This window comes from Terrapene carolina, unplaced genomic scaffold (assembly GCF_002925995.2).
Source record: "Terrapene carolina triunguis isolate 2854851 unplaced genomic scaffold, T_m_triunguis-2.0 Scaffold231, whole genome shotgun sequence".
NCBI lineage: Eukaryota > Metazoa > Chordata > Testudines > Emydidae > Terrapene > Terrapene triunguis.
This window is the reverse complement of record NW_020664582.1, coordinates 19,565,176-19,588,120: the sequence shown is the minus strand read 5'-3', so window position 1 is coordinate 19,588,120 and position 22,945 is coordinate 19,565,176. Positions and strand designations below refer to the sequence as shown.

Sequence of the window (22,945 nt, the reverse complement as noted above, 5' to 3'; positions counted from 1 at the left end):
GGGGCAGAGTAGGGGGCTCAGGAGGTATATGGGGCAGAGGATGTATGGAGCAATCAAGGTACAATGCAGCCTGGGTATTTAATGCTTTTCCTTAGCAGCAATGGATCCTGAGCAATAGACAACCCTAAAGCTTGAGGTGACGTTCTCAGAGCAGGACCTGCTGCCCCCGTGCTGGAGAGGGGACCAGAGCATCTTCAAAAGGGGAAAAGGAGCCAAATATCCGTTACTTTCCCCCCAGACTCCAGTGTTGGGAAGTGACAGGGCTGCTGCAGCCCTACTCCCGCGGGACACAACTAGGGCTCCAAGGAGCTGCCAGCCAAGTGGACAGACGAAGGAATCGAGACAGGCGGAGAGGAACAGCCAAGGTGTGAGCGAAATGGCCAGAGACAGCAGGACAGACCCTGACCTCCACGTTCACAGTGTCTCAGGGGTGCAGCCAGGGCTCCAGCAGGAACACAAGCGCCTCTGGAAACCGCCAGTAGGAACTGCCACAACGCCAGGTCCCTCCTGCTTTTCGTAGCCAGTTAACAGACAGGAGGCTCCCATTCCTTTGGCCGGCTCAGAGCACAGCTCCGAGGAGAACGCTGGCCTCCAATGGGAGCTCTCTCCAGTCAAGGATGCTGACAAGGGCAATGGGGCTAGCCCAAAGCTTCCCCCAGGGACCAGTGCCCCCCTGCTCTGCCCCCCACTCTTCCCAAAGGCCCTGGCAACCCCCAGAGTCCTGGGCTCCGCACGACCCATCCACAGCAGGGACCTTCCCTTTGCAGCATGGCCATTCGGGGCTGGGTTTGAAGACGTGGTGTTTATTGTTCAATGGTGGGTCGGGAGGCAGTGGTGGTGGTGCAGGGCTGCCTTGAAAGCCATTCTCCCACCAGCAACACGCTGCGTCACTCACGCGGGGACATCTCCTCCTCAGTCACACCCGCTCAGCCCTCCTGGGCCCACTTCAGGAAGGTGGGAATGTCTCGCACGGGCACGTTCCGGGTCAGCGCCTTGACACGCAGGTTCCGATCGTCCGTGAGCAGCACCACCTCTCTGAGCAGACGGATTGGATCATCTGAAACAATAACCAGAGAGGACGTGTGCTTAGGGGTAGCTCCTGTCCTGAGGGGGAGCTAACCAGCCCCTGCCAGCCACCTGAACTCTGCTGTCAGCACACGACAGCCATGCAGCCACCCAGCTCTGCTCCACCAAATGCTGCCCTCAGCTTCTCCCACAGCTGCCCCGGCCTGCTCTTTGCTTCTTCCCGCTTGGGCTGCTTCTCCCACTCAACTTGGTTCCTTCCTTCATGCTGTCCCTATGCCTGGCCCAACCTCCCCGTCCTCAAACCCCGCCAGCTGCAGACACATGCTCTGCCCAGGGCACAGTCCCAGCGGTGCTCTTTGGTATTTGGTGAGGATATTCTACCTGGGCTATGAAGCATTATGTACTGAAGGCAAACAGCAAGGTGTCCCCAGGCCTTGCAGGTGCCCTGGACAGGGCATGAGCCCTCCTGGCACCTGTGGGGTGTGGCTCAGCTGTCCGGCTCATGAGCAGATGACTTCTGTATACTGACCCTTGAAGCCAGTCAGAGACAGCCCTAGGGCATGGCACAGCAGGCATGCAGTGTCCCTATCACAGATTAGATCTGGCCCCTGTATGTATCCCCAGCATGTACGTCCGTCCCACACGAACCCTGGAGAGGGCCCTGCTATGCCCCAGGCTGGGGTTGTGTGTAAAGCAGAAAGCACAGAGCAGGCAGCACATTTAAGGGGCAGGAATACGGCCTCTGACGTACGTTCCAGCAGGACACTGATGCTCATTGTAAGGTCTTTAAAACCAAACCTTATTGAGAGTCATTTTGCCTTTGAAGGGCCACGAACATTAGGGCTGAGCCCTGAGAAATAACTGAAATGGTCTCGCCCATTAGACGGGTGAGCTGCCCTGGGGCTGGGGGAACTCGGCTTACAGGACAGTGGAGCAGGGGAAGTGAACAGGGCGTCTGTAAGCAGCTGGATCCTGTGACTGTGCCTCCAAAGCAGGGCTTGAATGGAAAAAAACAAGAGTCCATGGAAGCCCACCATGGGCCCAGGATCTGCTGCATGGAGGGGCAGGCCCAAGGGAGGGTGTCTAGGGACCTGCTGTGTTGTAAGGGGTGGGCCCCTGGCACCTGCTGGGCTGGGAGGGGCAGACTCATAGGAGGGCGTCCTGGGCCTGATGCGTTGGGGGGGGGGGGGGAAGCTCATGGGGGGGGGTCCGGGATCTGATGCGTTGGGGGGGGAGGAGGCAGGGATCTGTTGGCAGCAGGATCAGGAGGTTTTGTGCGGACACTGAGAAATGTGTAACAATAAACATCCTCTGTTCTCAGCCTGGTGACGTGGCTCCTTGTTACAAACCAGAGGCTGTCAGCTTGTCAGGCCCCATCCACCATAATCCACATGATTTTAAAATTCAGCATCATTTACGCATAAACATTTGGTGACGGTTTCGCTGTGAATCTGACAAGTTAAGCTGCTAAGAATTTGCGCTGACAAATGTGTGTTTCTGGGGCAGCTGCTGATGTAATTCCCGTCCCAGCAGCCCCTGCAAACAGCTCTGGGATGGTCTGATTTTAGTACCTGGCGCCAGACGCCAAGTGGGCAAACGGAGGGAAGGGCATTGCCGTGCGCAGACAGCCCGGGATACGCGCCATGTGCCACTTCCGAGGGAACAGGCCATGGTAGCGCTGGCGTGGAGGCACTAACCACGGAGCTGGAAGGGGTTCTTCCAGCACTGCAGTCAATCCACCTCGCCAATAGGCGGTAGAATTCTTCTGTCAACCCAGTGGGGTCTACACTGGGGTTTAGGGCAGCATAATTATATTGCACAGGGAGTGACTTTTTCCTAGCCCTGAGCGGTGTAGTTAAGCCAACCTAACGTTGTGTGGAGCAGCCCTTAGACTGCCAGCTGCCCAAAGCAGAGGCCGTGTTTGATCAGCACCAGCACACGGCACCCTGATCCTGATCTTGCGCGAGGCTGCTGGTAATAGATTAACCAATGAGCAGAATGCTACTCCCAGGAGGGCTGAGCACAGGCTGCTCCTGCGCCACAGCGGCTCCAGGTTCTGGCATGTGCCGAGGGACGTGTGCACACGGCACCGTGTGAGGGGAGGGGAAGCCAAAAGGACCAGAGTGATAAACTCCCTGAGTCTCTGCTTCCTTGGGTGCCCGGCACAGTCCATGGCTGGCGTGTGGGGCCCAGGTCTTTTTCTCAGGTGCCTGGGCACAGTGTGTGGGCCCTCACGTCTTTGTGAGTGGCCCTGACCCTGTGCTTGTACCTTTGTTGGTGGGCATGAAGTCCTTGGCCTTGTCATTGCAGTAATGGAGACAGCAGGACAGAATCAGGTCGTCGTTGTTGCCCTGGAAGGAAGGATGACATGACCCATGTCAGGAAAGAGAACTGCTGAACTCCGCCTTGCAGCACTGACCCCCAGGGCTGGCTGGAGATGTGCAGAGGGTTCCTGGGTGGGGGTGAGGGAGAGCTGCCCTCCAGCCCTGGGATGCCCTCTGCCCAGCACCTCATCACCACTGCAGAAATGGGGCTGCCCGTGCTGCGAGCTTCCCCCGAGCAGTGTCCTCTTTGGGCTGCACCTCCCTTCACCTGCTGGCCGGTGGTGTCTTCGCTGCGGAAGGAGATGGATTCAAGTTCGTTGCCTCGGCTAGTCAGAGCCCTCATGTAGTTGTCGCGATTCTCAAAGCGCTCCTCCAGGAACTCAATGGCTCTCCTGGCCTTCTCCTGCAGCAGGCGGGCATGGCCCCCAGGCCGATACTCCAGCTCCGGGCCCTTGGCCAGGCCATCCAGCTCATTGATCACTTGGAAACCAAAGGGAAGAGGAAGTGGAGTTAGGATGCAGACGGATGCTCTTGGGAACTGCAGCCAAAGCCTGACACAGACCTGCCCAAGGGCCTTATGGATAGGGCACTGGGCTGAAACTCAGGAGACGCAGGTTCAATTCCTGGCTCTGACACAGACTCTGCAGGTGACCCTGGGTAAGTCACCTCATCCCTGGGCCTCAGTTGCCCACCTGCAAAATGGGGAGAATGCTGCTGCTTTTCTCCCCCCCCCCCCCGGCTCTGTCTTGCCTATTTGGACTGCTCGGGGGAAGCTATTTTCAGGGCGGGGCGGTCTCTGAGTGTACCCAGCACAATAAGGCTGGATCCCGGGGGTCTCCAGGCACTACTGTCACTCACTCACGCTGAGCTGGATGCTTTACTCAGAGCTCAGGCTGAGGGACGGGAGGGGAGAGAGCCTGTGGGGAGGCCAGACCCGGGGCAGTGCAGGCTGGAGGACGATGCTGGGCCATCCAGCCCCATCTCCACCTCCCGGCTACAGCAGCTAATCACTGATGCTGCTGAGGAATGCACCTGGCTAAGTGCTGCACAGGTGGGCAGTGCGCGCCCTGCCATTTCCCCTGCAACGCCCCCCACAGCAGCCACTGTCCCCGGCTCACGGGGGGAGGTGGGATTGCCAGTTGGCTCTGGTCCCCTAGGCAGGATGACGCACACAGCCCCAACCCCCTGCAGGGCTGGCTGCAAGAGGGAGAAGCGAGACCCCTCCTGCCCAGCCTGTGGGACACAGGGAGGCAGAGGCAGCATGCTGCCCTCCTGACACGCGGAGCCTCACCCCGCATCAGGTGACTCCCAGGCCTGCTGCTCATTTTGCTTGGCTGAGGATTAAGTCCTAGAGCCTTCTGTACTGGTGCCAAGGGACAGGAAAACCTCAACCTCGCCAGCACCTGAGGGCAGAGTGGGGGGTGCCCTTGCCAGCACGAGAGACCGCAGCAATGCCCACAGGGGCTGTCGGACGGGAAGCGCTGGGAGCCCCTGGCCCACAGCCTCTCCCAATAAGAGACACCCCAGAAACAGCCCGTGTGTGAGAGACAGTGGGACTGTGGGCACGGGCAAGTGGGTGATCGTGCTCTGTGCACGGGAGGGAGCGAGCGAGCCTCCGTGCGCAGTCTGGCTTTCAGACATGGCTTAATTTCTGAAGATTCTTTCCAAGCTCCAAGCCAAAGCCCTGAGATCAAGTGGGAAATATGCATTCCTCGGGGGCTTGGGGAGAGCGTTCGGGGTCTGAGGCCTCTCCCCAGTGCTGTGAATCACTGCACAGGGAGCCTGTGGGATCGCTCTGTTCTAGGGGGAGGCTGGCACTCATTGTCTGGGTATTCAGATGAAAGCTACATGGAGCTGCTTCACTCCTCACTCATTCCTGACTCCAGAGACCCACTGCTGCCATTTCCACACACTGCACGGCTGGGATTCGGGGGGGGGTGAGGGAAGTGGTGCAAAAACGGAACATCAAACAGGAAAAGCTGGTATTCCATCCCGAAATCCGCTTTCCTGCTTCCAAACCAAACAGGCTTCAAAGGGAAGGCTTGTTTGTGCTTCTGCACCAGGCCTGGCTTCTCTATGGCAGGGTCAGGCTTGAGGAGCATGGAGCAGGTTAAAGAGCAAGAGAAACAAAGTGAATGGAAAGCTGCACACTTAACCCCTTGCTGCATCCCGCAATCCGAGCACCTCTGCTGTTAGGGGAATGCTGTGCCTCCCGCTCCCGCACCTGGGGGCCAGCTCAGCTCCCTCGGCCAAGGGTTCACACTGACCAGGGCACAGGCCTTTGTGTGCGCGGGAGAAATCAACCTATGTCCAGCACAGCCACAGACGTTGCTGCTTCGGCATGCTTTACTAACAGCCAGCAAGGAGATGTGGCAGCCTCGTGGGGGTGAGGCCCCATCAGCCCCACTAACATGGGGGAAACTGGGGCACAAATGGGAAAGAGGTGTCAGAGCCAGGCTTAGACTCCATAAGCTCAGGCTACGCTGCTTCTCTCGTGGCTGCAGGCAGCTGGAGCCAAGCAGTGCCCACAGCATCCTAGATCCCCAGGGACTGACAGGGCTGTGGTTGTAGGGCAGGAACTCCTCTGGCAGGGTGGGGACGCTGGGTTTCTAGCCCTCTGGTTGGGGCTTGGGGTTACCCAGCTTCAATCAAACCACACGAGAGCCGAAGGGAGGATGCCAACATTCTCAGGTGCAGTTAGCGGGGGTCGCAGAACGCCCCAGGGCTCTGTAAGCTCTGCTGGGGCTGACAGCTTCCTTCCCTTTGCTTCCAAAGCCCTGGAGCTGGAATGCCGAGCTGCTGCGCACCCTAGGGTTCCCATGCTGAGCTGGGCAGCCAGCCAGCTCACTCAGCCAGGTGATGGATCCCCCTCTGCCGTAACCAGGAATCCTCCCCCAGGACAGGAATTCCTGCTCTACTGCCTGGTGCTGACGATGGCCCTCCATGAAGAGCCGAGTGAGCAGGAGGGCACAGCATCTTCCTGGTGACAGAGTTCGAGCTATGGAATTCCTTCGGGTGCCCGTGGGTCCCTGGATCTCACTACTGCCCCGCACCCTGCAGGGACACCTGTCTTGCAAACACAAGGCCGAGAGAGGAATGCCCCTCCCGGCACTCGTGGCAGCAGGGGCCCAGGCCTGCAATCCTCCATTCCCAAGTGCACTATGCCAAAGTGTTTCACACAGGTATGCTTGTCCCACTGCCCACATGCTACACGTAGTCCTGCTCACTCAGACTGGGACAGACCCAGGCAAGAGGCGGTCAGGCCCCAAGGCTGGGAACTGAGGCAGGGACAGGCAGCTCTCTGGGGCACTGGCCTGGAGACGCTTAGCTCTGGTCCTGATTCTGCGTCCCTCCAGGAATTCTCTGCGCTGCAGGCTAGTGCTGCCCGGGGCTCGGGCTACCTCCACGGGTGCTCCAGTTCTGCAGCTCTAGAGCGAGACAGGCCAGAGGGACGATACCTCGACCCCAGGGTGTGATCGGATCATCAGAGCGAAGGCAGCTAACCAAACCTTCCGCCGCCCTGGGAGACCACCCAGCAGCAGAGCCGGTATCTGCCAGGCAAGTGTTTCCCAATAACGGGAACCAGCTTGGGTTTTACTGCAAGCTTTATAAGGAGAAAAAGAAAGGCTGGGCTTCGCTGGGACACAGGCTGGCCATTTATTCCGGCTGCCTAAGCCCCAGCTCAGCCAGGCTAAGCTGTCTGCTTGGATTGTTTAACAATTCCCCCACCCTGTTCCTTTCCAAATTCCCTCAAAATCCCGTTTAACACCCTCCCGCCTCCCACAGACCTGTGCCCTGTGGGAAGGGAGCCAACAGTGACAGGGACCAGAAGAGTGTCTGCAAGAGACCTGCCAAAGGGCATGTGTGGGGAGAGTGCCCACCTGCCTGGGCACGTGGCTCCCATGGGTGAACCCTGGCCCACCCCGTCCTGCCCAGCACCAATGGCAAGAACTCACGTGGGATCATCTGCTGGCTCATGAACACAGTTATCCATCACGCTGCCCACCACTAGCCAAGGCACCGCAAGACAGCAACAGACCACACAAGTAACTATGGGGCCATGCGGGATGCAGGGGGTCAGCCTGCCGAGGGCTCCACATGGGAGACTAGGACCTGCCCAGCTGGAGGGGCAGCACCCACTGCAGGTAGCAGCAAGGGGGGGAGGGAGCATGCACCTCGGCCTGGCCTTACTCACCAATCAGGGGCACCACCAAGATGAACTTCCGCCACTCCAGCAGCTTCTTCAGGCTGTTCAGGTGGTCGATGAAGCCGTTGGTGTCTGGCACCAGGAAGACAGGTCTGATCTCCAGCTCCATCTGCCGCATCTGGCTCTGATCCTTCAGCACAGCCTGTAAGAGCCCAGAGCGAAGAGTGAGCAGGGGGCCTCGCCATAGCAAGTCCCCGACCTGGCGCATCCCTCAGGCTCCAATTCTGAACACCCTGGTCAGAGCCTCCACACTCCTGGGCCAGAGAGAGCTAATGGGACTACAGCAGGGAGCTGTGTCCCACCCCCCAGCACCTCAAGGGCACGCACCTCCCCGGGGCTGTACGCAGAGCACTTCTCAGAGCTTGCACTGCTGACACTCATGCAGTTTTTGTACCAGTGTAACTATGCCTGGGAGGGGTGAGATTTCTTACCAACACAGCTCCACTGGGACAATCCCGTGTCTGGACACAGACAGGCTGGTATAAAGGTGCCTTCTGCTGGTGTGGTTTATTCCTGTTCCTGGACAGGAATAGCTCCACTGGTATAAGCACTTTTAAACCATACATCTGCACCTGCACCGAGAGGTTGGGTGGTTCCCAGTTAATTCAGAGCCCACTAAGATGTAGCTGGTGCTCCAGTGGGCAGGGTCCTTGCAGGGAGCACAGGTGGACGAGGGGCCTAGAGAGGGCTTGGATGTGCTATGCGGTATGGCAGCTGCTGCTAGCTGCTCTGGATGTCGGTGTGGGAGAAGAGCAGTGAGACAGCCACATTCAGAATTCAGACTAGTGCCAGGGGACTGCAGGGAGAGAAGCTCCCAGGCAGTGGCTGGCACCATGACATTCTGCATGCTGTGTAGAACATGCCCCCTTTGGCAAGGGCAGCCCCCGCTCCCCCTCACCTGGGAGCAGACGGGTTAAGTGCAGGGGACAGGTCAGGCCCCACTGGATAGCGGATTTCAGGGTTACTGTGGGAGGCTGTCTGAACACACGGATCACTCCCCATATGAGACCCTGTGTGCGTATGCACATGGGTGATGCCAGGCCCGAGTCCCTGCGTGGGACTCCGTGTACACGCCCAGTGTGCAGGTGACCCAGTCTGCGCGCCCCCTTGCATGTGGCATTTCCCATCCCAGCTCTCACAGACTGTACCCATCAGACTCTTGGCAGCTGCGAGCAGGGCCTGTGCTGGTCGTCACGTCCCATTCCGCTCCCCGGGCCGCCCGGTGAGAGGAGGACACAGGATGCGCAGGGAGTGAAAGAGCGAGGTTGTGGGGAGTGTGCCAAGTCCCCTCGCAGCTCCAGGACGCTCAGGGAGCCAGAGGGAAATTCGCCTTTGCAGAGTTCAGAGGCCGGCAGCGAGATTTATTTTTGTTTGTGTGAGTAAAAGGCTGCAGAAGCCTCTGGCCAAGGGGACATGGGGGGGGAGGGGGAGTGGCCTGTGATTCATACAGCCTCTCACTGGCCTTGTGCCAAAGACGGAAGAGAGCCTGTGTGCAGAACTGAGAGGCAGGAGCCACGTTAACTCTTCCGCTGGTACTGAGGACATGGGAGCCTGCACCATGGTCAAGAGGAAGAGAAACTGGGCTGGGAGTTAGGATCCCGGGCTTCTATTCCTGTGATGTGTAACTCTGGGAAACCACTTCATCTCTCCGGGCCTCAGTTTCCCCATCACTAGAATGGGGACGATGGCCCTTCCCCACGAGCTGGGAGGCCAGGCTGTGTGTGAAGCCCCGGGAATCATGAAGGACCACAGAGTATTATTAGCATTGGAGTAACAGCTGGTGCTGCGTGAGATGGACTTTGGGGCCCTGGTTCCCAGTGGGTGAGGCCAGCCTGGCTCCAACCCTGAGCTCTTAGGGCAAGAGGAAGCGAGCGCTCCATGCCTCTCTGGCAGAGGGTGCAGTGGCTCATTTACATGGCAGAGGAGCTGTTGGGAAGGACCAGGCAGTCCTCCACATCCTCCGCCAGCCCATGGCCTGGAGCCACGGCTTCTGCCCTGCACTCTGCCCCAATGGGATACTCTAGGCTGGTCTGCAGCCAACTCCTCACGGCACTCAGCCCACGGGCCCAGGGAGTGTGAGGGGCTGGTAAGGAGGGTGGATCTTTCAGCTGCCCCAGCTGGTGACAGCACAGAAATCAGGCACTTCTGAACACATTGGAGCCCCAAATTCCCTCCATATCAGCACCAGCTGGACCCCCTGGGGACTGTGCTAGTGCCTCCTGTCTGGAAAGGGAGCCAGCCACGAGCAGAGCCATGGTGCAGCCTGTGTAGTGCCTGGAGGGCCCCATGCTGGGCAGTACCCGTCACAGTGCAGACTGAGGGGCTCCGATGGATCCTGCTCACGGAGCGAGGACAAGCCACTGAGCACCATGTCTGGGCAGAGAGGCCCCAGGACAGCCCTGGGAAGCGATGAATAGTGTGCCCGCTGTGGGAGGAGTCCCTGGCACACCGCTCCCCATGGGGCTGTTAGCAGTACGACAGTCCCTCCACCACACCAGCCCCCCTGCCCCGGCCGGGGCGCCGACACCATTCCTGCTCTTGTCCACTCGGGCTTTGTCTGCTCCGTGGGGATACAGGCGGATCTTCCAAGGGACCGAGAACAATGCCTGTTACTAGACTCTGCTCCAGGGTTTCCTAGTTCCAAGGTTTGTCGGCAGCGTCTTCCTCAGGAGTAAACGTGCCCTGTGCCTGGTAGGGAGCTGGGGCCGCCGCCGTGGTGGAGCCGCCGGGGGTGGGTGTACGCCTTCCGCAGCCAGCAGGCACCCGCTCCCCGGCAGGTGCGTGTCAGCGCGTGTGCACCCGCCGCATTGTTCCTCAATGGAAAGCGTGAATGGGATGTGGCTATATTTAGAAAGTTACTCACGCAGCCGCCACAAAGGAGCGGCTGCATCTTAAGGGGGCGGCCGCTGTGTGTGCTCGAAGGGGACAGGAGTGAGGCTATTTTGGGAAGACATGTCATAATTGGCTGCCCAGTTAAGCTGCTTCTGTAATGTCGAGCAAAACAATAGCAGCATCCAGAGGAAGAGCCTGTTATGGTTCAGGTGGGATGTTTTTGGCGGTTCAGGAAACCTGACCGCTCCCAGTGCACAGCAGTGGCACAAAGGACAGCATGGACCAAGGGCTCGGCCAAGGGGCGGGGGAGGCTGGGAACCCGGGCAGCAGCCAGCGCTTCCTAAGGAAGAACATGGCTGCCTGGGAGGGGCCCTGCTGCCATACACAGAGTTAGAATTACCACCCCGTCACACCCCAGATGGGGCACCAGGGCTCTTCCCAGCCGGGAGTGTCCCTGCCTCTCACCCCCATGCCCACTGCAGTCTAACCAACTACTGCTGGGGGACACGGGGAAGGGGAAATGGAGACGTCTGTGCTGGGTCCTAGGATGTGCAGAGGGAAGCCTGGGCCCAGCACACTGGGAGAGGAGCAGCGAATCTCTGGCCGGTGGGATCGGTCTGAGAGGGCCACAAGTGCCCAAAGGAGCTCCTGGCCGAGGGCTGAGGTCTAGATCTACCCCTCCCCACCCCAGCCACCTCCCTACACTGGACGCTGCTCTACTCATGCTCTTCTAGGACAGCTGAACGCTGCTCCCCGGCCCCAGGCCCAGCTGCTTCCACCTTCCCCAGAGCTGGAGTTAGAGTGTGACAAGAAATAAACCTCCTGCCCTGTGGGAGTCCCACTTCCCCGACAAGAGAACTGGGGGGCCCCAGGTCCGAGGGGTGCAAAAGACCTTTGGTGCATCTATGCCAGTGTATGAGAAGAATATAAGAGCTCAAAAAGCTGAACTCAGCCGTGCGGCTCTAAGTTTAAACACAGCAACACTTCTGCTGGCTGGGAGCAAAGGGGAGGAGTGGGCAGACATACCAGCTGGGATGAATGGCAGGAAATGGGTGAAGGGGGCACCAGGACTCTGCCCCCGCAGGGAAGGCGGGCCAAGGGGACGCCAGCCCAGGCAGAGAGAACAGGCTATGAAATGTACAGGTAGACAGAGCTGAAAGTCTATGCCCTCTGGCTCCTGCTCCAACCCCTACTGCATCAGGGGCACAGGCCTTCAAAGGGAAGGAGAGTGCTTCAGGCCACGCTCCTCTCCCTCCCGGGCAATGGAACAGGAGCCAGGCCCTTCGAGCACGCAGAGGCTAATGGGGCCAGGAGCGCCAGGCACCGTTACCTAAAGAACAATGACCTAAAGGGAGTGCAGGGGACATGGGCTCTGGGTGTCACACAAACTACTGCACTCCACTGCATTCGGTGGGCTCGGATACCGGCCCTGTCGTGTGCGACAAAGCTGACTAAGGGATCTGAAGCAACGGCCAGTATCCAACTTGGCGCACATGCCTAAGGGTCCTATGGGGCTTGGGGCGACCTAGGGTGGGGAGTCATGCAACCTGTCGGCAGCCATGATGGGAGATGGGGAGCACGTCAGAGAGGACACTGATAGCAGAAATGGGCAGGAAGTGCCAGAAGATTCAGCTGGGAAGAATGCAGCTAATCCAGCTGGGTGGGGAGAGCGAATCCCACCTCAGTCAGTCCCTCTGGGGGGGACAGAACCTGGGGCTGGCAGACCCAGCCTGAGGGGCGAGGTGGACAGGGCTTGCAAGAGCAGAGGCAAAGGAGACGGGTGGGATTTGGGGCTGCATGCACAGAGCAGGGAGGGGAGAACCCCTCTCCACAGGGCTGCTGAGTCTGCTCCTGGAATGCTGCACTCCCTCCTGGGCACCACAGAGCCTGACAAGCTGCAGGAAGCTCAGTGAAGAGCACGGAAACCAACCAGCGGGCTGGAGGGACTGAGAGATGGGGAAAGGGAGAGAGAGAGGATAGCTCAGTGCCCAGGGCACTAACCTGCAAGGTGGGCTCAACTCCCTGCCCACCACAGATTCCCTGTGACCCTGGGCGAGTCCCTCAGGATCCGTCTAACATTGCAATAACCCCCCCGTGGCCCCGAGTCTCAGAGCCCAGGTCAGTTAACTGCAGAGTAGCTGTTTGGGCTTGGGCTGGAACCTGGGCTCTGAGACCCCGCCCTTCCCGTGGGTTTCAGAACCCAGGCTCCAGCCTGAGCCCAAATGTCTACACTGCAATCCGAGTCAGCTGACCTGGGCTAGCTGTGGCCATGCCGCTGGTCTTTCACTGCAGTGTAGACACTCCCTAAGTCCCTCTGGGCCTCAGTTCCCCTCTGTCGCGTGGGGATAAAGGTCGTGCCTGCCCTGCCTCTGTGAGTTCAGACACATTAAAGACTGCGAGGTGCCAGGGCTGGCGCAACCCATTAGGCGACCTAGGCGGTCGCTGCGATTTGGGGGGCGGCGACCGCAGCGGCATTTCGGGGTGGGACCTTCCGCTGCCTAGGGCGGCAGAAAAGCTGGCAGTGCTCCTGTGAGGTGCCCAGACAGTGAAGGGGGCCGTATCTACCTCAGCAAGGCAGACTGAAAGCTGCTTGGCCCAGGGTCAGGTTGGGAGACAGCTCCACACTTCTCACGGAGGGGGAGGCAAGCTTTAGAAGGGGCCTGGAGAAATGGGATGAAATCAAGGACAGTGTCAGCTGAGTCTCAGGAGCAAGCCGTGCCTGGCTGCAGAGTCTCCCAAGAGAAGGCTCAGAACCCCACTGCTCCAGACAGCCAACGCTAGGTAGATGAAACGCTGGTGAAACTCAGTCCCCTCCTGCTCCCTAGCGAGTCCAATTCCCTGCCTCAGGCTGTCGGTCAGCACCCACTGCAGCACGAAGGCTGGGGCCCTCCACATGTCCTGCTCCATTCTCTTCCTGGCCAACGCTGGGCTGAATTACTGTACTCAAACCCCAATGAGCTCTCCTCCACTCCTGAAAATCAGGCTCCCAGCTGCACAGCCCCGACGCAGCACACGCCCTCGTGCTGACCTCCAGCCGGCTCCAGGCCCCGGCCCCATGCAGCTCTGGAAGAAGGGAGGAGTGCACTGGAAAGAAACCCCATGACACCCTCCGGCAGCCCCCAGCTCTCCCTGTGCAATGGGAAGTGGAGACCCTGGGGCAGCCAGGGAAGCCGTACACAGATGCAGAGACGGGCTAGCGGCCCGGTCGGGCTCTGCAAGCACTGCCATCCCTGAACACGTGCAGTTCCTGTTTGCTGTGTCTGAACACGGCGCTGGGAAGTGGGGAATTTACTGACACCTCCCACTTAACAACCCTGGGAGGCTGGAAGGCTTCAGGCCGCTGTAATTTACAGCCCCTCTCTCCAAACTCCATCTCACTTGCTGCTGCTTTCCTTGTAGCAGATCCCTGCCAGCAGCAATGGGCTGGTTAATGCAGGGCAGCCCCTCCCTCCTCGCACAATTCCGACCTGCACCTCAAGAGGGATTTGTAAAAAAGGGGAAACATCCAGAAAGGTTGGGGTGGGTTTGGAAGTGCAGTGCAGTGGTTCTGGGCCCCCAGCCAATAGCTGGAGGGTACACATGTGCGCGCTCTCCCAGTAGGGCCTTCAGCGGCCCTGTTTTACAACCACCTCGGCACAGACTGCAGAGTTCACGCATCTGGCCAGACAGATGTGTCTGGCTTACGTTCAAGGCTGGAAAATGAAGAATTATGGAAGTGAAGGGCCCTGGGCATTAGAGAGGGCGGAGGTGAGGGGGAGGGGGAACCAGGGAGAATTTTCCTCTGCTGAGAAATCCTCATCTGGGCTGCGAGGGTGGAGGAGAAAGAGGGGCCAGAGAAAGCAAAGTGGCCAATAGCCATGCATGTGGGCTTGCTCTTAAAGGGCCAGTGTGCTCACAACCAGGGCCCAGCTCCAAATCCAGCCAGTTTAGTTCACAAGATACCACTGGGGAAAGCTCTAGGAACTCAACGGGGCTAGAGTAAGAGAACCTTTAGCTGGCTGCTTGTGTTGCCATAGTGATGCTTTGGTTACAGCCATGGGGCAGCATCTCCCTATGGGGGCTCTTTAATTGACTGCGGAGACCCCCCCCCCCAGGGTGGACATGCAGAGGCACATCACGAGGCCTGGCTGTGCAGATCCCTGACCGGAGGATGACCCCGCACAGTGCCACCTGGCCTAGCTTGCCCTGGCTGCTCCCGAGTTTCTGACAGGTTTGCATTCACCTTGGCCTGGCCCCTTTCTTCTGAAGCCAATGGAGGCTTTTCCACTCTCTCCCATGTGACCCGGAAGGAAAGCTCAGGCTTCTGCGAGACTCCCCAATAGCTCCCTGACACAGCAGGGAGAACAGCTGAATCCTGCCCTCCCAGCGACAACCCCATTGTCCCAGGCGCGCTGGTTCACTCGCCAAGGCTGCCCTACCTGAATCTTGTCCCGACGACGCTGCTGCTCGGCTACTTTCCTGGCCAGGGCTTGCTTCCTGGCTCTGAGTTCCCTGATGTCAAACTCTTCTCCACTGACTTCAGCCTCAGAATCATCTTCAAACGCCTCAATCCTCAAGTCATCCTCCTTCTTACAGGAAATCCAGACAAACCAGAACAGGAGAATTCATTATAGGTGAGAGTCAGCAACACTGAATGCCCCTCTCCAGCACACAAAGCCCCCAGCCGCTCTGACACTCCCAAGGGAAATGACCCTCCTCCCCATCTACCGTTAGTTAACACAACGGGGCTGAGTGACACCAGAAAGGCCAGGAAATCCAGAGCTGAGGCTTAGAGTAAGTGTGGTGGTTAAAGCACCGGTCTGCATTCAATTCCAGGCTCTGCCAGACTCCTGGTGTGACCCTGGACAAGTTATTTAACCTCTGCGAATGGGGAGAATGCAGCTGTCTTTCGCCCACCCTTCCTCTGCCTTGTCTATTTAGACTGTAATCTCTCTGGGGCAGAGACTGCGTCCTATCATGTGTCTACCAATGGGCCCCAACTGCAGCTGAGCCCTCTCAGTACTACCGTAACAGAAGTGAAAACTCAATAAAGGCTGGAAACACAAACTGAGCCTTCTGCAACTAGAGAAGGAAACTTAGATTCCTGGATTCCAAGGCCAGAGGGACCATTAGATTGTCTGGTCTGCCCTCCTGTGTAACTCAGGCCAGAGACCTGTCCCCAGCGCTCCATGCATCACGCCCATCCTTTCTGCCTGCACCACAGCAGATCTTTGGGAAGGGAAGTCCAATCTGGATTTAAACACTCCAAGTGTGGAGAATCCACCCATCCCTCGTTGAGCTGTTACCCTCACTCTGAAACACTGGCACCTCATTTCCAGTCTGACTTTGGTTTCAGCTCCCAGCCCCTGGGTCTTGTTCAGCCTTTGTCTGCTGGACTGAGGAGCCCTCTCCGCTCACAGATCTTCCTCCAGGTGGGTATTCACAGACCGTGATCAAGTCACCTCTTCCTCTTCTCTTGGCTAGCACTGGCTGAGCGTCTCTCCCTTCACCGGAAGGCAGGTTTTCCAGACCTCGAATCACTGCAGCTCATTTCTGAGCCCTTCCAGCTGGCCCACGTCCTTTCTGAAGTGTGGACACCAGCACTGAGCACCACCCCCGTAACAGTCTCCCACAGGCCGGGTGCAGTGGGAACACCTCCCTCCTCCTGCTCCACAGCCAAGGACTGCATTCACCCTCTTAGCCAGCCCATCGCTTCAGCCGGTTTCCACCATGACCCCACGGCCCTAGCAGAGCCCCCACTTTCCAGGACACAGTCCCCCCTCCCCCCTGTAAGTTAGAGCTGCATTCCTGGCTCCTAGCTGGAGCCTTTGGCTGCATTAAAATGCAGGTTGGCCAAGGGCGCCCAGCTTCCCCAGTGATCCGCATTGCTCTCGAGAACTGCCCTATCCCACCATTATCCACCACAGCACCAGTCTGGGCCTCAGCTCCAAACTTCACCCCCAGGGATTTTATATTTTCTTCCACACCGCTGACAAAGACTGAATAGCTTTGGGTCAAGAAGAGATCCCGTGGGACCCTTCTAGAAACACTCTGTATTGGACTCGGCCTCTGCCTCATCGTGGTTTCAGGGCAGAGTGTACAGCATCCTCTGGGTTTTGCACGAGCACATTCCTAGTTAATAAGTTGACTCATTTACATTTCTGACTCGCTCCTGGATGGTGGTTGATACCCTTGGTGACTGCAGCAGGCTGTGTATGCTGGTCCAGGCCAGTAAGGATGTGCAGTTGCCTGAGGAAATTGGGTGGGAAGGGCTCATATTGGGGGCTTCTTGTCTTGTTTCAAGAAATCCCCTTGGAAGGGCCTCAGGACTACTGTGTGAGGAGCTGAGGAGGAAATGGCAGTTCCGTTGCCACACTGAGCTGCATGGCTATAAACCCTGACACTCCCCTCACCTTCCTCTGCTGCATGGGGCACGGGGCACTTGCAGGTTTAAACTAGTGTAAATGGTGGATTCTTTGTAACTTGAATCTTCAAACGGCGATTGGAGGACATCAGTAACTCAGCCAGAGATCAGGGGTCTGTTACAGGAGAGGGTGGATGAGGCTCTGTGGCCTGCGATGTACAGGAGGACAGACCAGATGATCATGGTGGTCCCTTCTGGCCTTAAAGTCTATGAGTCTTTGGGTTCCGGTTCCTGTGGAAGCCCCTGTGCTGGAAGTTAGCCCCTGCTCTTTATGTCACATGGCACGTGTTTGGGGGTCAGTTTGGTTTGCTCAGATGGTCTTTCCAGGACTGGGCCTGCTCAGACATTCCCACGGCCACACACAGAGCACCAGTTCCCAGGCCAGGCGGTGAGGCTTTCAAGTCTCAACCAAGCCCTGGACCCGGCAAGAGAGGCGAAGGCTAACAGCCTGGGAGAAAGTGTACTAAATCTCTGGGTGCCCCAACCTCAGCGCAGCTCGAAGAACTCGGAGAGGCTTTCAGGGAGCACAGGGGCTACTCACATATGCACTGGGCACCTCATGCTTCCTGGTTTCACACTCAGTAATTTTACTGAGACCAGGCAGGGCCACACATTGAGCAGCTCTTCCCTCCTAGTGACCCTGTAGCCATGGGAAGGAGGAAGACTGAGCCCTCAGACTCACTTCCTTCTCTCAGGACAGCACAGACCACAGCGAGAGGTAGAGAGACGACCGCCCCAGTGCGGGGCACAGTACAGATGTGCAGCCTGCAGTGTTGTTTCCAGGTTTGGAATAAGCTCACCCAGGGTCAGGGGATGGTCACGTTGGCCTGCTTGAGGCTCAGCTCGGACCCAAATGCAGAAGCTCGTGGGTTACGTAAGGATTTCACAGAGAGGTTCCCACAGCTAAGCAAGCCTAGGGCCTCCCTGGTTAGCCCGGAGGGGCAGGGAATGACAGGGCATGGGGCGCCATTCTCTGCCCCTTAGCCCAGTTATGGAAGAAGGTTAGCGCTGCCGCCAGGAAATCTCTGCTGAGAGGAATGAGGGTGCCCGAGTGGCGGACACTGAACTGTGCCACAAAACTCCAGATGGGTCATTCTCGCTCTCTGGTCTGTCTCTATCTCAGAGCAGAAGGAGTCACGTCTCTGTGTATCACAGGGGCTCTCTGACCGTCCTTCCCAACAGCCGGAGTCCTGATCTGTGTCCCTGCAGGTCAGGGTCTCAGCTCCCCCCCCCCCAGGGCTGCCATGCAGAGATCGCAGGCGGGCTGAAGGGAGCTAGGGCACTCTCTGCACTCTCTTGCTGGGTGCCTGGGCTCCACCCAGCCCTCCTCTGGGGACAGCTGAACTAGCTAAGTGCACTCTCCGAAGGCAGGCCACCCACAGCCACGGCCAATACAGGGCTTTCCCTACTCTAACCTGCTGTGTCTTTCTAGCCCCCGATGGAGGAGGATGGGCAGAGCCAGGGCCACCCAGCCCCCAGCTCCAAATGCCTCCACTGTTTCCCTGGCATTTCAAACTGCAAGATTAAACACAAGGAAAGTGTCAACCTGCAGCATGGCTGGCAGGGCCGCTGGACACACACACTGTGCCTGGAGTGAAGCGAGGGCTACAGGAACAAGCAAGGGCAGAAAAACAAGAGGAGAATTCCTTAATCACATCAGGATGTGAGAGGCAGGGAGGGAGGGAGGGGGCGCGAATGTCAGCTCTTCCTGTGCGTGTGCTGGAGGCTGGAGTTCAGGCCTCTGCCGCCCTGAGCTCCACGGCTGTAAACTTGATCCTGAGCCTGAACCCTGACACCCCCTCGCCGGGCTCCCGCGCTGCACACTAGGAGAGCTCTTCCCCCTTTACGTATGGAACAGCAGCATCTGGAACTCATAGCAGTGAGCAAGACAGAGGCACATGGGTGGGACTGGCAGGAAGGGGCACCAGCAAAGTAGACTAGAGAGACCATTCCCCTCCCCCCGCCCCAGTGCAGAATGCACACACAGCCACCCTGGCTATAAATAGTGGGAGCTGCAGGGCCGGCAGGGGCTGGGCCCCACAGGGGTGACCCTTCCTTCGCCGAGGCGCGCTCTTCCCGCACGGTACCTGATCTTCCAGTTGTTTTCCCTCTTGGCTTCCCATTTCCTTTCCCATGGCGTCTGGGACGGGTGCCACTGACACATATTTTCCACCCTTGAATGCCAGCAAAGGCTCTTCTTGTCCACAAAGGGCTTCCAGGAAATACTTCAGAACTGTGACCCTCTTGCAGTCAGCTGCAATAACCTACAGGGTGAGGACGAGGGGGTCAGGGAGAGAAAGAAAAACAGAGTCAGTGCCCAGGGAAGGCAGAGAGCAGCGGTGGTCAGCCACTGACCAAAGGGAAACCTCGGAGCCTGGGGCCCAGCTGCTGCGAGCAGTGCCGATGCATATGGCAGGACCAAGTGAGCACCTGGGAGAGGACGGTTCCTCAGCCCCCTTTGGTTCGATGCCCGGCTCCAGTGTCTGGCCCTTGAGCTAGTGGCCCAGGGGCAGGGAGAACTGGGGCAGGCTAATGCGAGCACAGGCACCGACACCTCTCACAGAATGGCTTGTGCACTGCAGACAGGGGCCACCTCCCCAGCCTCTCCCCTGGAGCCCACTCCTGGGTCAGAGCTGAAGGAAAGGCCTCCCACCCCCAGGCAGAATTCCCACCCAAGAGCTGGAAACCTGCTCAAGTGGGAGATGAACGAGGAGGACTGTCCTGGCTGTTTCATTTCAGCTAAATCAACAGGCGCCCCCGACAGCCTCCACGATGGAAGCAGGAGGGTTCAAACGCTTTAAGAGCAGGGGTCAGGCGGACAGCTGTCAGGGGAAGGACACAGGTGCTGAGAGCCAGCAGGTGGGGGCATTTTACAAAAGCCACGCACCTCCCAGACTCCATTGCTGCCTCAGCCCATGAGCTCATCTCACAAAATAACCAGGGAGCCTGTCAGGGCTGAGCTAGCCAGGATGCAATTCAATAGCGTGGGTAATTATCAAATGTATGAGACTCTCAGATGGAGTTTCCAGAGCACCAGAGCCTGGAACGCTCCCCGCTGGTGCCACAAGCCTCCCAGCCCTGCACCAGACCCTCTGCCTGGGCCCCAAGCCCCAGACCATGGGCAGATCAGAATCCCTTCCCCTGCTAGTGAGCAGAGCACTGCGCCTGTACCCTTTCTGCCTGCTGCTTTCCCTGGGACACCAGCCTGGGAGAGCCGAACCCTTGGCGACGGTTTGTCCTGTCCACTGCAAACCGGGGCCCCAAGTACTACAAACCTGTGATGGCCAAGCTCACAGCAACGAGTTACCCTTGTGCCCTGCTCTCTCATGCTCACTGGACTTCTTTTTGTACCAGTCTCACATGGACTTTGGTTCTGGCTCCACTTTACTCCGTTTACACTGGAAGCAGTGCCCAGATTCTGCTCCCCAAGTCAGAAGGCCGCAGCCTGCTCCCCACTCATGGACCCCAGAACCAGGCAGCTCATTTATGGGTTCTAGCTGATTTCTCTCCAGTGCGACCACAGTGAACCTGAGTGCCCAGCACCCATCGGGAGGGCACAAGGATCAGACATCAGGAAGCAGAGGCAGCACCCCACACAATGGGAGAGCAACTGGGAGGCTCAACACACAGTGTGGGCATGGGGAAGAGATGGGGCAGCACTGCAGTGCATCAGGATCCCATGTTGCTCTGGGATACACTGCGTACCCCAAAGACGTGCAGTGTGGAGAGCAGAAATACAGCAGCAGGGCTGAGGCAGCATGAGGGGCCAGGCGACAGTGAGTAATGGGCTGGCAGGCGGCACGCAGCGTGCCTGCCCCCCCCCCGCACCAGGCTGCAGCGCAGAGGAAGCTTCTGCACTTCCACAATGCTGCCAGTTTCCTCTCTGTGGGCTAATTTTAACCACCTTGTTGTTACAGTGTGTGTCAGCCACCTGACCCCGCTGTGACCCCTGACCTTGTGCCCCAGCTACTGCATGAACTAGGGAGCCTTATGTAACAAGAGCAGGGCTTTCCTCCATGTCTGAAGCAGCCCAGAATTAAAGGGCCCATCAGTCAGACGCCCTCTCCTCCGAGTCAATCACACAGACATTGCTAATTGCCACAAGTCGGCAGGCATAAGAAACCTGCCTGACTCCCCTGGGCAGAGGCCTCTGCGGATGGTGGTGGTGGGCTGCCAGAAGAGAAAATGGAAAGGATAAAGCCCCAGATCCTCAGAGATATTTAGGCACCTAACTCCCACGGATTTCAGTGGGAGTTAGGTACCTAAAGACCTTGGAGGATCTGAGCCTAACTGCCTTCAGTTTAGCTAAAGAATGATCTGTGGTAGAAGGGGACCCGATAGTGAAGAAGAGAGTGGCACAAGGGGGAATGGTGTCGAACTAAGAGAAGGGAAATGTTGTCTGAACATCAGGAAAACTCAGGAATGTTGAAACTATTGTAAAGAACAGAATTACCAGACACACACATGAACACGATTTGTTGGGGAAGAGTCAACATGGTTTGTGTAAAGGGAAATCATCCCTCACCAATGTACTAGAATTCTTTGAGGGGGTCAACAAACATGAGCACAAGGCGATCCAGTGGATAGAGTGTACTTAGATTTTCAGAAAGCCTTTGACAAGGTCCCTCACTAAAGGCTCTTAAGCAAAGTAAACTGTCATGGGATAGGAGGGAAGGTTCTCTCATGGATTGGTAACTGGTTAAAAGATAGGAAACAAAGGGTAGGAATAAATGGTCAGTTTTCAGAATGGAGAGAAGTAAATAGTGGTGTCACCCAGGGGTCTGTACTGGGACCAGTCCTATTCAACATATTCATAAATGATCTGGAAAAAGGGGTAAACAGTGAGGTGGCAAAATTTGCAGACGATACAAAATTACTCAAGCTAGTGAAGTCCAAAGCTGACTGTGAAGAGTTACAAAAGGATCTCACAAAACCGGGTGACTGGGCAATAAAATGGCAGATGAAATTCAGTGTTGATAAATGCAAAGTGATGCACGTTGGAAAACATAATCCGAACTGTACGTATAAAATAATGGGGTCTAAATTAGCGATTACCACTCAAGAAGGAAATTTTGGAGTCGTTGATAGTTCTCTGAAAACTTCCACTCAATGTGCAGCGGCAGTCAAAAAAGCGAACAGAAGGTTGGGAATCCTTAAGAAAGGGATAGATAAGACAGAAAATATCATATTGCCTCTATATAAATCCATGGTTCGCCCACATCTTGAATACTGTGGGCAGATCTGGTCGCCCCATCTCAAAGAAGATGTATTGGAATTGGAAAAGGTTCAGATAAGGGCAACAAATATGATTGGGGTATGGAACGGCTGCCATATGAGGAGAGAATAAAAAGACTGGACTTTTCAGCTTGGAAAAGGGACGACTAAGGGGGGATATGATAGAGGTCTATAAAATCTTGACTGGTTTGGAGAAAGTGAATCAGGAAGTGTTATTTCCTCCTCCACATAACATAAGAACGAGGGGTCACCCAATGAAATCAATAGGCAGCAGGTTTAAAACAAACAAAAGGAAGTATTTATTCACACAATGCACAGTCAACCTATGGAACTCATTGCCAGAGGATGTTGTGAAGGCCAAAACCATAACAGCCTTCAACAAATAATTAGATAAGTTCCTGGAGGATAGGTCCATCAGTGGCTATTAGCCAGGATGGGCAGGAATGCAACCCCATGCTGAGTGTCCCTAGCCTCTGTCTGCAAGAAGCTGGGAGTGGACGACAGGGGATGGATCACTCAGATGATTGCCTGTTCTGTTCACTCCCTCTGGCACTGGCATGGAAGACAGGATACTGGGCTTGATGGACCATTGCTCTGATCCAATATGGCCATTCTTATGATCGAGGCTGGGTATTGTCTCCCAAGGGAAAAGTGGGCACTTCACTGCTTGGAACACCCCTAAATCTAGACTGGACACCCTGGAATATGTCCTGGAGGCAACACCACTGCCCCCACCGGCCATCCCTAATGAATTGTTCTGTGGAGGAGCAAAGCTGGAAGGAACAAAGAACGATACAGCTAGGCTGAATATCAAGGGAACTTCCTACCTATGAGAGCTACCAGGCTGTGGAGATGTTGGGGAAATGGGAAAGCCCCTTGCTTGGTCACTGCAAACTAGACTCACTAAGTCCCTGGTGC

At 57.1% G+C, this 22,945-nt stretch overlaps 1 protein-coding gene across 3 annotated transcripts in view; it reads right to left on the bottom strand.

Annotated features, from left to right (window-relative positions):
• Positions 1-6: 6 nt before the first annotated feature.
• Positions 7-22,945, bottom strand: part of SMG6 (SMG6 nonsense mediated mRNA decay factor) — a 150,369-nt gene continuing 127,430 nt past the window's right edge. For 2 of the 3 annotated variants that reach the window (XM_024194364.3, XM_024194362.3), the window contains exons 14-19: positions 18,880-19,056; positions 14,808-14,957; positions 7,546-7,699; positions 3,619-3,830; positions 3,296-3,377; positions 7-1,057 (exon numbers count right to left, since the gene is read on the bottom strand). In XM_024194364.3, coding sequence (XP_024050132.2) covers positions 927-1,057; positions 3,296-3,377; positions 3,619-3,830; positions 7,546-7,699; positions 14,808-14,957; positions 18,880-19,056 — 906 coding nt within the window. In that variant the 3' untranslated portion in view covers positions 7-926. The remainder of the gene's footprint in view (positions 1,058-3,295; positions 3,378-3,618; positions 3,831-7,545; positions 7,700-14,807; positions 14,958-18,879; positions 19,057-22,945) is intronic. The other variant, XM_024194363.3, reaches the window with a different exon arrangement.